At 38.6% G+C, this 19,170-nt stretch overlaps 1 protein-coding gene across 1 annotated transcript in view; it reads right to left on the bottom strand.

Moving 5' to 3' along the window:
* Nucleotides 1–19,170, bottom strand: part of LOC135404360 (chromodomain-helicase-DNA-binding protein 1-like) — a 91,296-nt gene that overhangs the window by 10,825 nt on the left and 61,301 nt on the right. Inside the window, exons 21-34 of the mRNA XM_064639084.1 lie at nt 18,825–18,921; nt 18,648–18,743; nt 16,371–16,547; nt 16,002–16,162; nt 14,430–14,471; nt 13,287–13,417; nt 12,721–12,859; nt 11,880–12,030; nt 9,303–9,425; nt 8,832–8,963; nt 7,181–7,438; nt 6,603–6,743; nt 3,648–3,826; nt 169–265 (exon numbers count right to left, since the gene is read on the bottom strand). Coding sequence (XP_064495154.1) covers nt 169–265; nt 3,648–3,826; nt 6,603–6,743; nt 7,181–7,438; nt 8,832–8,963; nt 9,303–9,425; nt 11,880–12,030; nt 12,721–12,859; nt 13,287–13,417; nt 14,430–14,471; nt 16,002–16,162; nt 16,371–16,547; nt 18,648–18,743; nt 18,825–18,921 — 1,924 coding nt within the window. The remainder of the gene's footprint in view (nt 1–168; nt 266–3,647; nt 3,827–6,602; nt 6,744–7,180; nt 7,439–8,831; nt 8,964–9,302; nt 9,426–11,879; nt 12,031–12,720; nt 12,860–13,286; nt 13,418–14,429; nt 14,472–16,001; nt 16,163–16,370; nt 16,548–18,647; nt 18,744–18,824; nt 18,922–19,170) is intronic.

Here is a 19,170-nt window from a genome sequence, read left to right as displayed (position 1 = left end):
AGAGTTGCATCTGAATTCTTCAGAAAATATCCTAAGAAAACAGACTAGTTTACTATGAACAGTAAAATACATTTAAAGTGTATTGAGTGTAGACAATTGATACATAATAATAACAATTATAAAACTTAGAATATATATTTGTATATTTAGAGAGTCTGAAAGCATTACCTGAGATTCTTGGCGTTTTTTGATTGCATGTTTATACAGCTTGTGCAGCTTTCTGGCATCAAATTCTGTAAACTTAGAGACAAAAATCCACAAGTTTCTGAGGAAAAAGAAAGAGAGGTTATAATTTTCCATATATTAGTTTTTATTGTGTCATTGTATTGGGTTTGCATGGCCAGGTTTTGGTAACGGGGGGCTACAGGGGTGGCTTCGGTGAGAAGTTGCTAGAAGCTTCTCCCATGTCTGACAGAGCCAATGACAGCCAGCTCTAGGATGGACCTGCCCCTGGCCAAGGCCAAGCCAGTTAGGAATGATAGTAACGTCTCTGTGATAACATATTTAAGAAGGAAAAAAGTTGTTGCACAGATGAAATGGCAGCCAGAGAAGAGCAGAGTGAGAACATGTGAACAACTCTGCAGACACCAAGGTCAGTGGAGAAGGAGGAGGAGGAGGTGCTCCAGGCATCAGACCTGAGGATCCCCTGCAGCCCGTGGTGCAGACCATGGTGAGGCGGCTGTCCCCCTGCAGTCCATGGAGGACCGCAGGGGTGCAGAGATCCACCTGCAGCCTGTGGAGGAGACCCACGCCAGAGCAGGTGGATGCCTGAAGGAGGCTGTGATCCCGTGGGAGGTCCATGCTGGAACAGGTTTTCCTGGTAGGACTTGTGATGCTGTGGAGCAGCCTGTGCCTGAAGTACTGCACCTCATGGAAAAGTGACCCATGTTGCAGCAGTTTGTGAAGAACTGATGCCCTTGGGATGGACTCAAGCTGGAGAAGTTCATGAAGAACTGTCTCCTGTGGGAGGAACCCCACGGTGGAGTGGGGGAGGGACTCCTCTCTCTGAGCAGCGACAGAAACAACTTGTGATGGACTGACCGTAACCCCCATTCCCCATCTCCCTGCCCCACTGGGGGAGGAGGAAGAAGAACTTGGTAAGAAGGGAGGGGTGGGGGGATGGTGTTTTTAAAATTTACTTTACTACTTATTATCCTGCTCTGATTTTGTCAGTAATAAATTTAATTAATATCCCCACCTTGAGTCTGTTTTGCCTGTGACAGTAATCAGTGAGTGATCTCTCCCAGTCCTTATCTCAGTTTGTGAACCCTTCGTTATTCTCTCTGCCCTGTCCAGCTGGTAAGGGGAGTGATAGAGTGGCTTTGGTGGGTACCTGGCATCTAGCCAGGGTCAACCAACTACAGTCATACAACAGAATATGGACTTAAATGAAATTATTTCAACAGTACTTCAGTAAACTGAAATCATTGTAAAGTCCGTTACACAGATTATTACCTAGCTGCACAGCAATCATTACTTAGATGTATTTCAAACTTCACAGAAATTAATTACTTCAGGAATTTGTCATTTTGTAATAGTTATCACAATGACTGCAGAATGCAAAGTGCATGAAAACTAGTGTTTAGTTCAGAAACATCTCAAGTGTGTACATTCAAGAAGCATCTATCTGCTCTTTCACTGTGATGATTTAAACGTTATAGTTTTGGCCTAGAGGTTTGCAAAAGTAGACACAACCAGACAGTGGTGTGCCCAATGACATCTGTATAAGAAATATAGCATGAATACCTTTACTAAATTCTGTCTTATTAAAGACTGATGAAATACATATTTTAATAATCTATGTATGGTACTGTAGCGTTATTAAGAATTAACATTATAGTAGCTCTACTATACTGATTCTTCACTGAAAGGGTGTTCATGAATTGGAACAGGCTGCTCAGGAAAGTGGTGGAATCACTATCCCTGGAAGTGTTCAAAAAACATGTGGATGTGGTACTTGGTGACATGGTTTAGTGGTGAACACGGCAGTGTTAGGTTAATGGTTGATGATTTTAAGAGTTTTTTTCCAACCTTAACGATTTTATGATTCTGTGATCCTACTATGAATTTCCACTTAAAGAAACATAACATTTACCAAAGTGTCTTTAAGACATGGATATTGTTTTTGTATTTCAGTTCACCCCAATATTTTAAAATAAAGCAAGTACAAACAGCAGAAATATTCTATGTTAACAACAGTCTGTAAGAAAATTAAACACTTGACTGAGGAGTGTCGTATATGGAAGTGCAACCATATTTGCAACCGTGAAGGAATTAAGTACACTTTATGATAAAACTAACTCAAATTGTATTAAGAACTTAACAACAAAATATAGCAAGTTTATAAACCAATATTTTTCTTATTTTTTCCAATGTTATCACCTCACAGATGCATAAGAACACTTAAAACTCTTCTTTCATTTTGAAATACATTTCTGAGTATGGTATAAATATTTTCTATCAAGTCAGTTCACATCTGATTTAATTTTAGAGTATACTTTTAAAAAGAATAAAGGATTCTGCAACTCAAAATCAAAGTTAAATACACAAATTTATAATGGCCTGTTTTTAGCATGAATAAAAAAACCAAAGCAAACTTCAAAGTTGAAAAAGCCAGATTATTTAATGATAAGAACTCTTTTCCACTAAACATTAAATATATGCTAAATATAGTTATTTTGTTTGCTTTTGGTTTTAAAAAGTATACTTCACCTACTGGACAAAATGCATTGCTATGCAAGTATAAAAAAGTGAATCCAATAAAAGTTTGAACCATCTATAATCATCTTTTTATAAGTCTCTCATAGGTTTTCTTGTTTTAAAGAAAAAAAAGGAGCGTAACTCTGCTTGGAATTTTTTTTTCCCTTTACCACTGTGAAAGAAAGGTGAGAGCAGGGGGGCTGCTTGAGAGGCTGCTGTGCCCCCTGGGAGGAGATGGCTAGAGTGAGCACACACACAAAAGCCCCACATTCCAAGCTAATGGCTTCGGTGGCTGTGGGGGGAGGTGAGCTTTTGGGGTTTTTTTCCTTCCTCTGGGGAGGGGACTTCACTCCTTCGCCAGACTCAGGGAGGGTGTGTGGGAGGAGAGAGAGCTCCTTTCCCCCCTTCAGTGGGGGGTCCCGTCTGTCCACCTTCGGTGCGCTGGGTCTCACGTGGCGGCCACCAGAGCTCAACAGTGCCCCCTGCTGACCACCAGAGAGCAACTGCACCCTTTGCTCCACCAGAGATCCAACAGTGTCCCCTGCTGGTTGTGGTTAGAACTGTGCTGAACGGTGAAAAGAACTGGGGTTTTTTTTTGGTGGGAATTTGGGTGCAGGATTGTTGGGGTTTTTTTCTTTTGTTATGTTCACCTATACACATATATTCTTTAATAAAAAGCTGTTATTTTTTCTTTCTCCACATTTCCTCGACTGGAGCCTCTTAATTTTGGAGTTAAAATTGCTTAGAGGGAGAAGCTTGGTTTTCCTCATATCTCTCCCTCCTTAGCAAACACTTCTGTCTCGGTAAACTGAGACAAAGTCCTTATTTAATACAGTAGAAAAGTAAAAGAAAGGGAGAATAAGACACAAATAATTAAAAAGTGTTCTGATTAATAGAAGCTATTATGGATTTCCCATTTTCAAGAAATACCATGCAGAATAACTTACTTTCTCCACTGTTTAATTTGTTCAGGATTTGTGTACTCCTTTAGACATTCAGTAATGTGGTCCCCAATTTTGATTAGGCACTGTCTAGTATGCTCCAGCTGTTCCCTTTCAGAAAGGCCTTTCTCTGGTCTATCCAATTGTTTCAATGCTGCTTTGACAGGCCTCATTCTTTCTTTGCACTATAAAATGTAAAAAAGGAACACATTAATTCAAAACTAAAAACATAATAAAAATTGTAAAACATAACTCACCCTTACATATGCAAAGACAGTACTGTTGTAAGCCAAATGAAAAAACAAATCTTTGCTTGCAGCTCTTTTAGTTTTACTACAAGGTTTCATTTGGAAAAAGTAGTTTTTTAAATAGTTGAAAATTTACTCCTATATGAAAGTATTAAAGTGTATGTAAAAAATATTAAAGATTTAAGAAAGCACTAAGTTAATATAAAAGATTTTCTGAGAGAAAGGAATTATTATAACTAGGTTTTCCAATCACGGGTTTAACTTTCAGCACAAGTATATAGGACTGTTATGGTTACAAGCCAGGGAAGAGTTATAGCGATCAATATTCATATCATTACATCATCTGAAGGGGGCCACCCTGCCCTCCCCACGCGGGGAGTTGGAGGGAAGGGGGGGGTTTCAATGCAGGTAAAATTTGTTTCTGGGGCCTCAGCTGTGACCGGAAGTCATCCCTGCCTGGCGGGGACAACAGAAACGCCGGGAACCAGAAGTACGCCATCTTGCCTTGGTCGCTGAAACAGTGTGGACTGTCCCCAAAAAACCCACGGAGAAATTTGGTCCCTTCTGCCACCTGCCAATTCTCTTCCTCCCATTTCTCCTCCAGAGTGCTAGTACAGAGTTTCGGTGCTGAAGCGGACAGCTCCGAGGTACGACTGAGCCAGCTGGGAGCCGCTCCGCTTAGCTCGCTGCTGCTGCTGCTCGCCTGGCGTGGTATGGCTGCACACCCCCCCCCTCACCGCTCCGCTTTGCTCACTGCTCACCCAGCGTGGGACAGCTGCACCCCCTGCCGCTCGGAAGCCAGGGAACAAAGATACTTCGAACTGGTACCACCGCTGGAGTTAAGACCTGAAGGAGGGAGTTGGTGGGGAAAAAAACCCTCCATCATTTTGTTTCCCCTTTGTTCCTGGGGGGGCCACGTGGGTGGTGCATTCCCCTCTCTGTGGGTAAATCGTTTCCTCTGTATCTTTATAGTTACTGCTATTTCCTTTTAGTAAACTGTTATTTTTTTTCAATTATAACCTCCTCTCATTTTTTTTTGGTTCCTCTATAAAAGGGGAGAGTTCATCTTATTAGAGTTCCGACCTCCCTATATTTGTCTTTAAACCAAGACAAGGATAAGACTTATTTTATTTTTTAGAGCCTTGAAAGCTATACAAACTCAGTGTCAAGAATGAGAATATATTTTAAATAGATACTTTCTGCAATAATTAAACTTGGCATTCAACAGAGGATCAGCATTCCTTTGAGCAGTTTTTAAGCCTGAGTTCTATGCAGATACTAGGATAAATCTAGTTTAGGTGTGCCTAAATTAGTAACAGTGATGACAACACATATGTACTGATAGATATATTTCCTATGTGTATTCTTGAATTTTCACACTAATTCAAATGTGTTAATAGTAAATACAGATAAACCAGTTAGCATGTTTTAAATTATAGATGCTTGCTTGGAAATACCATTCAATCACAACTGCAAGGTAGACAGATGAAATGCATATTTTTACCTGTCACAAGGTAGACAAGAAGTCAAATGAGTTAGCCTCAACAACCCACAGCAGTAATTTCCATTTTAAAATATAAACATGCTAGTTAGATTTCATCTGATTATGGCATAATGATGAATATACCTTCCAGAACAGAGGGCCTGGCCAAAAAAATGTTCTATATGCAAACCCAACCTAGAATTGCTCCCACTTAGGAAGAGAGGCAAGTCTGTATATCCAGAATCAAAAACATGAGGGATTTTGGAGAACATCGCCATCACTGTGGCAACATCTAGGGACAACTCAAAAATCAATGAAGCTGTTCCATTACCAGTTCATGACATTAAGTAATTAAGCAGCTACATTACCTATTGCACTAACCACAGCTTAAAGCAACCTTTAAAAAGACAGTTTACGAAGTACACTGCTTAAGTGTAGATGTGAACAGAGAAGCACAATTGTTCATGGGAATAGTGTGATTTTCAGTCACCTGGCCACTCACAAGATATCCTGGAAATTATGGATGAGTCACTTATAACATCATTTAGATAAAAAACAAATCACAAAACAACAACCTCCACATAGATAAACTGGTCAGTACCATACCAATGAGAAAACAAGATAATTTGCTTCTCATAGCCAGCACCACAGTAGACCCAGTAAATCTGTCTAGCAGTAACAACTGTTGAGAGCTGAATGATAGAACTTTCACAGCAGAAAATTAGCTGCTCAAAATAACTCCTTAGCATCTTTCCAAAGGCCCCAATAGACCTATAAAATGTTACATATCTCCCTTTTTTTCTTCCAATATTGATTCTGTTGCAGTCAAAAGTAGTGATATAACTGAAATTCTTTTGGTATCAGAGATATTACTTGGGCAAGATATTTCTAAGGACTTTAGGATTTGTTCCTTCCTCATTCAGTTTTGTCCTTTAAGAAGCAGTATCCACAAATTATTCTTGAGGATGGATCTTCACAGTCTGTATTTTAAAACTGTCCAGCACACAGACAACTAGACAAATACTCTTCACTATACTGCATAAATGCAATAAAATAAAACTGCTGGCCTGAAAACAAAACTGAATTTAGTATAGCATCAATAACCTTTCACTGATCTAAGATTTTACTGGCGATATCTGTATTATAATGCCTAATAGCATCAAAAACATCAGAAATTGTGCTCATTTAGAATATCAAGTGTAAACAGTAAGTTATCAACAAGTGACTTACCACACTGAATGTCTTCTGATCCAGTTCCTCAGATTCATCTGCTATTGGAACTGGTTCACTAGTTGCAGTAATATGAACTGGAATATCCAACAATGAAACTTTTTTATTTTTTTCTTTATTTTCTGATTTGATTTCATTTACCTAAGAACAAAATATGAAAATTTATCTGATAAGCAAACCTTATTTTTGGCCTGGAATTATACTGTAATTAGGCAATCACTGTATTTACTGCATTTTCTTCAATAATAAGAAAAAAAAAGAAAAAAATCTGACATTCAGTGACAGTACCTTTTATTTTCTCTCTCAGAGGGATGGAGAAGGAGAATGGACAAGTTTCTTTGCACCACTTGCACTCTCAGTCCCATTAAGCTATGGATCTTTAAAGAGGCAATTTCCCATTTCATTTGCCTGTCCTTGTAGTTACAAGTGGTAAAAATAAAACTTCACATGACGCAAAAAATTTCAATGAAATGACAACTGTAAAGTGAATGATCCAAAATATCTTTTCAACTCAAAGTCATTCACAAAACCCTGGTGGTCTTTTCTAGTGCTATATAAGAAAAAATAAACCTAGTTACCTTTTCTTCCTTTACTTCTTTTTCTTTCTGTATGGATTCTTTTACTTTGTTTTCTCTCTTTTCTTTAATATTTTTAAATTCTTTCTTATCATCTTTTTCTTTTTTCTCCCTTTTCAGATTCCTCTTGTTTTCTTTTTCTCTTGTCTCTCTTTTTTCTTCAGCTTCCTTCTTTATACCAGTATCTGGCTCAGGCTTTTCTTCATTTTCTTCTTTTGCTTTAATTTTTTTATGTGGACGTTTCACTGAAACAATCTTATCCTGCAATACACAAGCATATATGTCACATCGAGTTCCTAACTATACAAATTTTGTAATCATCAGATTAAAATGCACTTTTTTTCTGTGTGTGATTTCTTTAGACATAGGTTTAACACCTATCAAACAGAGCTGGATGCAGTTGCAAAACAAAATGAGGACTACTCACTCATTTCCTTGATATGACACAAAACAGGTCTTGATTGGGCAGGGGTAATGGGGGTGTGTGAGAGATTAAATCCATTTAACTTTCATGTTACCAAAGAAATCTGCCCCGTAAAAGGTAGTTAAGCTTCAAAGAGCTAAAAACAATAAGGAAATAGGCATCACAAGACTGAGCTGATTTTTCAGGGCATTGTGATGATAGAAGACCTCTGTTCTGGTTAGTTTTGTTCTAGTAACTTTTGACTGACCACAAATTAAATGTCACAGTCACAGGAGAAGGGAACAACTTTCTCTTTTTCAGAGATGTTCCAAAGAATCTAGTGTTCTTTCAGCTACCTTCAAAGTCACAAAATTAGGTGTAACGTGGCCCCTAAACTTAATCTGTTGGGTTTTTTTCTTCTCTCTAGTGGTTTCTGCTGTGTGATAAATTTAAATAAATGACCCAACAAAAACAGAGTCCTAAAGGAATACATCAGAAGTAATAAAAACACAACAAAGTTGAGTAGCCTGTTAAAATATCTATTGAATAATAGTCAAACTTGACATCCACAAGTCCATGGGCCCTGATGGAATGAATCCACGAGTGCTGAGGGGACTGGCAAACATCAATGTTAGGCCACCCTCAATCATCTTTGAAGGAGGACCTAGGGAAGTAAAGGCCAGTCAGCCTCACCGTCATCCTTGAAAAGGTGATGGAACAGCTCATCCTGGAGGTCATTTCTATGCACATGGAAGACAAGAAGATGATCAGGAGTAGTCAGCATGGATTCACCAAAGGGAAATCATACTTGACCAACCTGATTGCCTTCTACAATGGGACAACTGGCTGGATAGATGAGGGGAGAGCAGTGGATATTGTCTACCTTGACTTCAGCAAGGCTTTCAACACTGTATCCTATGATATCCTCATAGGCAAACTCAGGAAGTGAGGGCTGGACGAGTGGATGGTAAGGTAGATTGAGAACTGGCTGAATGGCAGATCCCAGAGGGTTGTGATCAGTAGCAGAAGCATTCACTTGCATGTCTCAAAACATTGTTTATTCATGCTGTACTTTCTAATCAAGCTCAATTTTTTCCCGAGCCTGAACAAAAGTTGCTACCTGAAGAATCATTATCAGTAGTAATAATGGATTAATCAGAAACACTAGTTTTATATTCAGATGTTATATTAAAATATTGAAATTAGAATTGCATTTCTAAAAGATACAATCTTTATATGAATGATGTTTACCTCATTATACTCATCATCTTCATCAGAGGTTTCTGAGGGTGGTGATGAGGAGTCACTTTTTATTTCTTCTTTAATTTTTGCAGCCTTTGTTGCTCTATTCTTACTTCTTGTTTTCTTCCTCTTTGAATTGCCCTGAATGAAAATTAGTACTTTTATTATGTCAACTGACAAGTGTCTGCATCACAGTTGCAGAAAAAGATTTTGGTTTTTATGTTCATTTATTGCCACTAATGATCACCACTTTTCTCAGGACTGGAGACCAAGCCTAATGCAACAGCAGAGAATATATACAAATAAGGGAGAGAAAAGCAATATTAAACTTGCAATACATTCCTTGAGGTAATCTCATATAATACTATTACCAATACAGAGAAAAATTACACAAAGCAGAGTGGAACTAAAACAAATATCTGCTGACATTCCCATAGGCATATTATGTTATCTCACTACTGAATATTAAGTTTAACTTACTGCACCAGTAAGTCTTTGCACTTCTTTTCTTGCAAGGTCTTTATTCAGTAATTTAATGAGGTAATCTGCACGGGTCTGCAACTGCTTGGCCTGGGGTTTCTTATCTGGATCATCAGGTAAAATCTGAGGAGAGCAATGGTAGCATCAACTATAAGTACATATTATCAAATTAGGAAGCTGCTAATCTGGAACACTGGGAACAGAAAAAGCTGAATTAAAAAAATAGGTAAAAAACAAATCCACTCCAACTATACCTGCAGGCATGCTTCAAGGAATGGAGAACTTAAACATTTAATTTTTCCTCAAACACACAATTAATGTAGTCTTGAAAATAGTCTCACAAAGTTTACAGTAAACTCAAGAAACTAGCCTCAGATTTCTGTTTCCACTCTCATAGTTTATCTGAAAAATTCAGAACTCCCGTACCATTGTCATCCACAGATCTCCTAGTTCTGCCTTGTGCTTCTAAATGTATTAACTCATTACCATAGGATATGCCAGAAGCCAAAAATATAAATGAGTGGTTTCATAAAACAAGCAAATTAATGGAAGGCAGAGACAGGATATCCTTAAACAGATTTATATACAACCCTGGCTCCTCAAATCTCAAAGCTACAGATCACTGGCAGTATCACTGAGTTTGCTTCACTCCAGTTTTTCCCTAAATGTTTCTCACTAATTCTAAGCAACCATTGCACTACTTCTAATCCGATAAATACAGCCATTCTCATGTTGCAAATGAAAGACAGTTTCAAGCAAAGGAAACAGGGATAGGAAAAACAAACCAAAATCCCCAAACCAATTTCCCTCCAAAAGATCAAGAATAAAATTACAAAATCACAGAATCATTTAGATTGGAAAAGACCTCTGAGATCATCGAGTCCAACCACTGAGTGATCACCACCTTGTCAACTAGACCATGATACTAAGTGCCATGTCCAGTCATTTCTTGAACACTGCCAGGGATGGTGACTCCAACACCTCCCTTGGCAGTACATTCCAATGCTTAACAACCCTTTCTGTGAAGAAATTTCTCCTGATGTCCAACCTGAATCTCCCCTGGCACAGCTTGAGGTGCTTGGCCTGTCGCTAGTTACCTGGGAAAAGAGGCCTATGCCCACCGTGCTACAACCTCCTTTCAGGTAGTCGTAGAGAGTAATAAGGTCTCCCCTGAGATTCCTTTTCTCCAGGTTAAACAACCCCAACTCCCTCAGCTGCTCCTAATATGATTTACTCTCTAGACACTTCACAAGCTTCATTGCCCTTCTCTGGACATGCTCCAGCCCCTCAATGTCTTTCCTGTAGTGAGGGGCCCAGAACTGGACACAGTACTCAAGGTGTGACCTCACCAGTGCCAAGTACAGAGGGACGATCACTTCCCTGGTCCTGCTGGCCACACTATTTCTGATACAAGCCAGAATGCCATTGGTCTTCTTGGCCACCTGGACACACTGCTGGCTCATGTTCAGCTGGCTGTCGACCAGGACCCTCAGGTCCTTTTCTGCTGGGCCTCTTTCCAGACACTCTTCACCAAGCTTGTAGCATTGCATGGGGTTGTTGTGACCCAAGTGTAGAACCCAGCACCTGGCCTTGTTGAACTTCATACAATTGGTCTTGGCCCATTGATTCTTGGCCCATTGATTCAGCCTGTTCAGATCCCTCTGCAGAGCATTCCTACCATCCAGCAGATCAACAATCCCACCCAACTGAGTGTCATCAGCGAATTTACTGAGGATATGCTTGATCCCCTTGTCCACATCATTAATAAAGATATTAAACAGGATCAGGCCCAACATGGAGCCCTGGGGAACAGCACTAGTGACCATCCACCAACTGGATGCAACACCATTCCCCATCCGGTCCCATAGACTTGTGAGTGTCTAAGTGGCACAGCAGGTGGCACTGCTTCCTCTTGGATTGCAGGGATTCTTTTCTGCTCCCTGTCCCTGTCTACCAGCTCAGGGGGCTGGTTGCCCTGGGGATAATTGGTCTTACTGTTAAAGACTGAGGCAAAGAGGATGTTAAGTACCTCAGCCTTTTCCTCATCTTTGGTGACAATGTTCCCCTCTGGGTCCAATAAAGAATGGAGATTTTCCTTGGCCCTCCATTTTTTTGTTAATGTATTTATAAAAACACTTTTTATTACCTTTACAGCAGTGGCCAGATTGAATTCTAGTTAAGCTTTTGCCTTTGTAATTTTCTTTCTACATGACCTAACAACATCCTTGTACTCTTCCTGAGCTGCCTGCCTCTTTTTCCAAAGGTCTGTAATTAATTCAAATTAACACAACTAGAGTATCTAAACTAGGGAAGCAGAGGATGGAAGAGAGAATTCAAGTGACAGAGATACAAATACATAGAAATATAGAAACATAGCAGACTCTAAGAAGGTATACTTCAACTGAATACACAAAATCTTAAAATCTAATAATTTACCAAAAGGATACAAAGGAGTACAACTGACCTAACTTCTGCGCAATTTCAGTTATCATAAAATAAGCTCCTTCAGTAACTGTTCTTATTAGGATTATCATCTAAACAAAAAAAGTCCTTGATGAAATTTTGTAGATGACATACCTTCTGTGTCAAACTGAGATCAGGATCCATTTTTATCATTTCCCAGCTGCCATAGCCATATTCATAGATACCTATTAACAGATTGGAATCATCTTCCTTACCCCAATCTATATCAAAATGAGCTGCCTTGGTGTGGCATGGGATGACATATCTAGTAGAAATAAATTAAAAATATAGATAAGCAAACTTCTCAAACTTAGTAAGGGATAGGAGAACATGCCACACAGCACTAAGATCCTGGTATATTTAGTAGGTAATCCAGATAACTATCAGGCTTTCTTACAATTTCTATAAAATATTTATTAAAATCAGTATCAAAACATGTTTTAAAGCAGATCAAGATATAAAAAACAGACATCTATTTGTGGCCATGGACTGAGTCAGAACTGGCTAACTATGAAGATAAGCTTAACTGCTAAATGAATAAGCAGATAGTCTAGGGAATACGATACACAAGGTAGCAAGCTAAAAAGTTCACAGGGCTAAACAACTACCAACAATTACCATCTGCTCCATTTTGACAAATATTGCTTTCTCTCAGGTAGAGGTGACACAAAGCAGCTCCTCAACAAGCCTAATTTCTAGTCTGGAATAATTAAGAATAACTGAACCCAGTCCCCAATGAATACAGTTCAGAAGCCAAAGCAAATACTGGCTTCTAAGGAGAGGAAAGAAAGAATAAAGAAAGGATGTGGGTGCAGAATGCTGCTGCCAGTTCTTAGAGGTAATGGAGTGACATGGGTGTCCCAGTGTACTTTGAGTCTGGATTGCTTAAATATACACCAAAAAGCCTTAAATAACTTTCCACATTATGGGTTCCTTTAGGAAGAAAAAAAAATACCTTTTCCTTTCTTCTGGATCTGCAGGAATGGATTTGTGCAACGGTGCCAACTCTTCTTCATGAGAAATGACTAGCTTTGCATTCACCTGCACTCCTGATATTCGAAATGTTGGGCCTTTAACTTTCCCAAATCTACCTCCTTAAAATAAAGGATCAAATTATTAAAATATAAGTGTATCTTATAGACAAACATAGAGAAAAAAGAAAGTTTGATGCTATAGCAGCAGACATTTAATTATAAGAAATGAATTTTTCTTAACCAAATGCTTTAATTAAACTCCAGAATCTTAAGGTCTTCCACTTAATAGTAGCAGATTAATTTTAAATTTCATGGTAAAGCAAAAACATACTGCATTCTACTGTGACAACTCACTCAAGGAAAGGGGGAAGAAAAACAAAACCAAAAAGTCCTCTTACTAAAATCCTTTTTCCTAAATCACCTAGCATGCTAACATTTTGTTAATGTTTTCCCCTAACACAATTGTTTTGTTATAATCAAAGTGCAAGAATCATTCAGATCTCTTGATACTTTTTGTTCCTCTCCCCCATCCCCAAACACACTTTACCTGCTCTTTCTTGTCCAAAGGAATTGTCCTTTAAAGACTTAATGCATCCATTATGTACAAGTTCTCCCAGACGTCTAAGGTCCATCTCAGATTTATCAACTAGCTCAGCATCTCTAGCTATAGCATCTAACCTGGAAGAAAACAAATGTTTTTACAGCTCTAAAACTTCAGTATTACGAATGACTTCTTCAGATTTTGAAACTAGAGAAGTGATCATGTAAGTTATCATTCACCCACACTTGCTATGCTGTGTACAATTATCAAACAAAAAACCTAAATGATTGTCACTAATGCAGATTAAACAGGACAGTAGGTAAAGTATTGTGATGGTTTCACTCTAGGCCTTCCTGGAGACCAGCTTGTAACCAGGAAGGAACTAGGAAAGTGATCACGGAAGTATTCCATGCTATTCCTTTACGTAACTTGAGGTATAAATAAAGCCAGCAGGAGGGACCTCGCCCTCTTCCTTTCCGGCGAGGTTCGAGAACGGTGGGTCCCTGTCTCGGTCTGGCTTATCTGGAGCTGAGGCCTACAGTGACTGCTGTTATCTGCCACGCGTGAGGGGAGAGCGCTGGGCCGTGTCTAGCCATCCTGCTTGTTCAAAGGGAAGTGGTGAGATTTTGCTAATTTACCTTCAGTCGGCTGGTTGACTTGCTCGGTCTCTGTCCCTTTTTGTCCTTCTCCCTTCTCCCTCCCCCTCTTCCCTTTTTGGGGAACTGTTTGGGATTTCTGGAGTTGTGGTGTATAGTATTCTCACTGTATATATCTGTCTCATATGTAAAATATATATATATATATATTTTTGCTATAGCTTTGGCTGCTTAAGTCGTTTCTTTTCTCTTCCCTCTCTGGGAAGCAGGTCCTTGTTGTCGAGTTTCGGGGACTTGGCGGGAAGCCAGCTCGAAACTTGCACAAGTATAAAGAAAAAGCAAGCAGTCTTGCCAAATTTAAAGATTTGTCAAACTGGCTGTCTATATACATACCATATATGATGAAAGGAAAAAAAATAAATTCATGTTATAGTGCAGGCAAAAGATTAGGCACATTATTTTCTCTTCAACCTAAGGTTTCTTGGTGTACTGTTCTAATTTTAATGGAAACAAGGTACCAAGTTGCTATACAAATATAAGCAAATTAGTTTACCTTTCAAGTGGGCCACCGAATTTCTTGTAACTCTTGATAAACCTAGTAACATAAAATAATTTTGCAGTTAAAAAAAAGTATGCTTAACTACATTGATGTTAAAAATGTATTTGTAAAGTCTTAGTACAAGGCTATGTGGACAATGCAAAGAAAATAAGAACTAGAGAGACTAGAACAGCTTAGTATATGAAGACAACCCACATTTAAAGCCAGAGTTCTATTTGGTTTAATGACTGATAGAAATAAAACAATAGAAGATGCAATTAATTTCAAAAATTTCTTTGCTAATTAGTTTCACAAGACAAAGAATTCAGCAATGTGATGTGTCTAATAGAAATTAAATGTAGATTTATGGTAAATCGAGAATTCAGATATTATGTTAGGCCTCTCATAATAAAGAGAAGCTAGCTACAATTTTATGGTTATTTTAAGACAGGAAAACATAACATGAAAGATAAAGGAATGCAAGCACAAGAATACCCCTGACAAAAGCAGCAAACCATTATATATTAGATAAAATGAAAAGGAAACAAGGCTCTTTAAGGCTATTTATATAATCAAAAATATTTTATAAGCTTTACAGTATTTTAGAAAAATATGAATACAGAAGCAATGTAGCATTTCACAAGTCAATCAAAGTAAAGCAAAACAATTTCTACTCCTTCTACCAAAGAAGTATTTTTAGCACCAAATATTGTGGGACTGGCTGTACAGATTCACTTATGTACTGGTTTTCGTTGAGATAAAAGTTAATTTTCTTCGGAGCACCATACCTGCTAGTCCATTTTGGATTTGTGAGCAAAACAGGCCTTTTCTGCTTCTCACACCACTGTGCCAGTGAGTAGGCTGAGGGTGCACAAGAAGTTGGGAGGGGACACAGCTGGGACAGCTGACCCCAACTGACCAAAGGGATATTCTATATCATATGATGTCATGCTTAGCAATAAAAACTGTGTGGAAGAAGGAGGGAGAGGGGATGTTCGATGTTATGGTATTTGTCTTCCCAAGTAACTGTCACACATGATGAAGCCGTGCTTTCCAGGAAATGGGTAAATGCTTGCTAGTGGGAAGTGGTAAATGAATTCCTTGTTTTGCTTTGCTTGTGCATGTGGCTTTTGCTTTCCCTATTAAACTGTCTTTATCTCAACCCCCAAGTTTTCTCATTCTTACCCTTCTGATTCTCTACCCGATCCCTCAGGGTAAGAGGCTGTGTGGTAGCAGCTGTGTGGTGCTTAGCTGCCTATGGAGGTTAAACCACAACAACTTATCAAAATGGATTTTTTTTTTTAGCTTTAAAAAGCATCATATAACATTAATACAATTACAATGGCAAGAAATTTAACAAAACAAAACATTGAACCTCATGTTATTCCTCACCAAAATAGGTTCAAATTCTGGACATAACAGTTCCTTATGTCAGCACCCGAAACTACACAGAGTAAAGCCTTAAATGCCTAGAATAAAAATTTTCAACTTAATTCATGAAAAATAGACTGTTTTCCATATTTTCAAACTCCAAAATGATAAAATATGTTTTGTCCCTTTAAACATGCATGTCCCCCCACATCTTACCGCCTAATCTCTGCATCGCTAAATCCTTTAATATTTTCTCGAGGAATAGTTCGAGGTCTTCCACGTTTTTTTGGTCGTTTTCTTTCTGAGACTGAGTCACTATCAGATCCAGAATATCTTCTCCTCCTACTGCATTTCCCTTCACTTCCATTAAAGCTGATCTGGAATTTCAGATTAAGTAGTTCAAAGCTACATGACTAAAACATTTTATTAATATATTATCTAGCCTGTCAAAAATGAGGGGAGGAATGTGTCTGTGGGTACCACTTGTGAAAACCACCCAACTCAAAAGTACAAGCCAAAACAACAGCAATAAACAACAAACAACAACAACAAAATCAAAGTTAGTTGATCAAAACTCAGAGATACCTGTTTTGCACAGTTTCTCATCCTTGGGAGCATATATATTTCTTCAAGCTCTTTTTGTCTTTCCTCCTCTTCTATTCGTCGCCGCTGGACTTCTGGAATGATTTCTTCCCAGTTTCTTAAATTTTGTTCTGGTTCCAACTCAATGTCATCTTCATCCATATTGGAAAAGTTAGCTACCTTATATATTGGAACATAAGTATTTTCACCAAATCAGTACGTGTTTTTATTTAAACAAAGAGTCAGTAATTAATATATTAGGAAAACTTAGTTCAGAATGGCATATTTTATTTATTTGTGTATACACAAAACATACACATATAAAATGCTTCATGAAACACTCTCTAATGAAAGTATTTTCATATATGAAACACACACACCTCATGCAACATGGCTGAATATAAAGATGAGAATATTTTTCTTCTTTTACAAGTTGAGTAATATAAAACCACTATGAAATGCATCCCCGATAGCTGTGATTGTTGTTTAATTTCCTTCAAAGCAGAAAGCAAGTCTAACTATATGTTGGAGTTAATATGGAAGTATAATAATGTAGAACTAACCAAACAATAATAAACAGTAGAAATCACAATATACTGCAAATGAATGATTAACATGAAAATGATTTAGTACTCTACTGATCTAAAGAAGTCCTGCCCTGACTTAAACAAAAACAAGCAAAACCACACCAAACCTAAACAACAACAAAAAGATCCACAAAAACAAACAAAAAACCCCCCAACAAACAAAAAACCCTCACCACCCACAATTGGACTCACTCAATATTTTAAGTATTATCCAGTTAAGCATATCTGGCATTCATGTTTACATGGGGGCTGAAAGGAATTTCTAAAAGTCATCAACTAAGAAATCCAAATTTCATTCTTTGTTTTCAGAAATACCACAGGTGCTTAACAGCATAAAGCATTAAATGAAAAACAGCCCTCCCCAGTATTCTAACAATTAAATCAAGGACTAATGTATTTGTAAATATCTTTCTTATTTTGTTAGCAAAATATATTATGTATTTTTACATGTTTGCACTGGCATTAATTACCCTGTATAGGTGAATAGATATTGCATGCCAAAGAGCTGACTTACTGTTTCACCCATTTCACAGAATCACAGAATATGCTGAGTTGGAAGGGACCCACAAGGACCATCAAAGTCCAACTCCTGGCCCTACACAGGACATCCCCAAGAATCACACCATGTGCCTGAGAGCATTGTCCAAGTGCTTCTTGAACTCTGTCAGTCTTGGTGCTGTGACCACTTCCCTGGGGAGCCTGTTCCAGTACCCAACCACCCTCTGGGTGAAGAATCTTTTCCTAATATCTAATGTAAACCTCCCCTGACACAGTTTCATGCCATTCCCTCAAGTTCTGTCACTGGTCACCACAGAGAAGAGATCAGTGCCTGCCCCTCCACTTCCCCTTGCGAGGAAGTTGTAGACTGCGATGAGCTCTCCCCTTGGTCTCCTCTGTTCCAGGCTGAACAGACCAAGTGACCTCAGCCGCTCCTCATATGGCTTCCCCTCAAGGCCCTTCATCATCTTCGTAGCTTTCCTTTGGATGCTTTCTAATAGCTCTATATCTTTCTTATATTGTGGTGTCCAAAACTGCACACAATATTCAAGGTGAGGTTGCACCAGTGCAGAGTAGAGCAGGACAATCGCCTCCCTTGACCAACTGACAATGCTGTGACTGATGCCCCCAGGACATGGTTGTCCCTCCTGGCTGCCAGGGCACTGCTGACTCATATTCAACTTGCCATTGACCAGGACCTCCAGATCCCTTTCCACAGCACTGCTTTCCAGCATCTCATTCTCCAGTCTACGTACATCCAGAGTTGCCCCATCTCAGGTGCAGAATCTGGCACTTGCCCTTGTTAAACTTCATATGGTTGGTGATTGCCCAGTCCTCTAATTTGTCAAGGTCTCTCTGCCCTCAAGGGAGTCAACAGCTCCTCCCCGTTTTGTATCATCTGCAAACTTACTTAGTATCCCTTCAAGTTCTGCATCCAAGTCATTTATGAAGATGTTGATGAACACTGGGCCTAACATGAAGCCCTGAGGAACCCCACTAGTGACCGGTCGCCAGCCTGATGGTAACCCCATTTACTATAACCCTTTGCGCCTGACCCATGAGACAGTTACTCACCCATTACATGATGTGTGAATGATATAAGAATGAAGAAAAGATGAATAGGTAAAGAAGAACAAAAAATAGCATTTATAAAGGAAAGTATAATTAAGGAAAGAGGGAGGTAACAGAGCAATACCTTGAACTGTGAAAGCAACTCATCTCCTACAGTCAGCGGGCCTGGTTCATTTTCTCGAGTTTCAGCCCTCTTCAGGATTTCATCTATATCCATTTCCTGAAACAGAAGTTTCTCTTTACAACAAAAGAATTCATATGTTTCTCTGTCCATGAAGAGTAGATGCACTGTTCCACTTACCTGAGGCTCCTCTTCTTCCCCTTCAGGTTCTTTAAAAAGTTCCTCAGCACCGAACTTCAAAATTGCTGACAACTCTTCCTTATTAAAAGGTGTTGAGCTGAAATACAGAAAGTTTCAAGTAAACACTTTATCTTAGTGATTTGTTTCAAATTACTATAACCATGAGTCAAACTTCCTTTTGTCTTAAAACCTATATTTAATATGTAAAAAAAAAATTTACAAAGAAAATATACTTTGCAGTCTTTACTTACATAACTGCTTACCACATATTTTTTTCCTTTTATTAACCAAGTGAAATGACTTGCATTTTTACTCAAATAGTCAGGTATACTTAAGCATAGGGTAA

This window comes from Pseudopipra pipra, chromosome W (assembly GCF_036250125.1).
Source record: "Pseudopipra pipra isolate bDixPip1 chromosome W, bDixPip1.hap1, whole genome shotgun sequence".
In the NCBI taxonomy this organism is placed as follows: Eukaryota; Metazoa; Chordata; class Aves; order Passeriformes; family Pipridae; genus Pseudopipra; species Pseudopipra pipra.
This window is presented reverse-complemented; position numbering and strand designations above follow the sequence as displayed.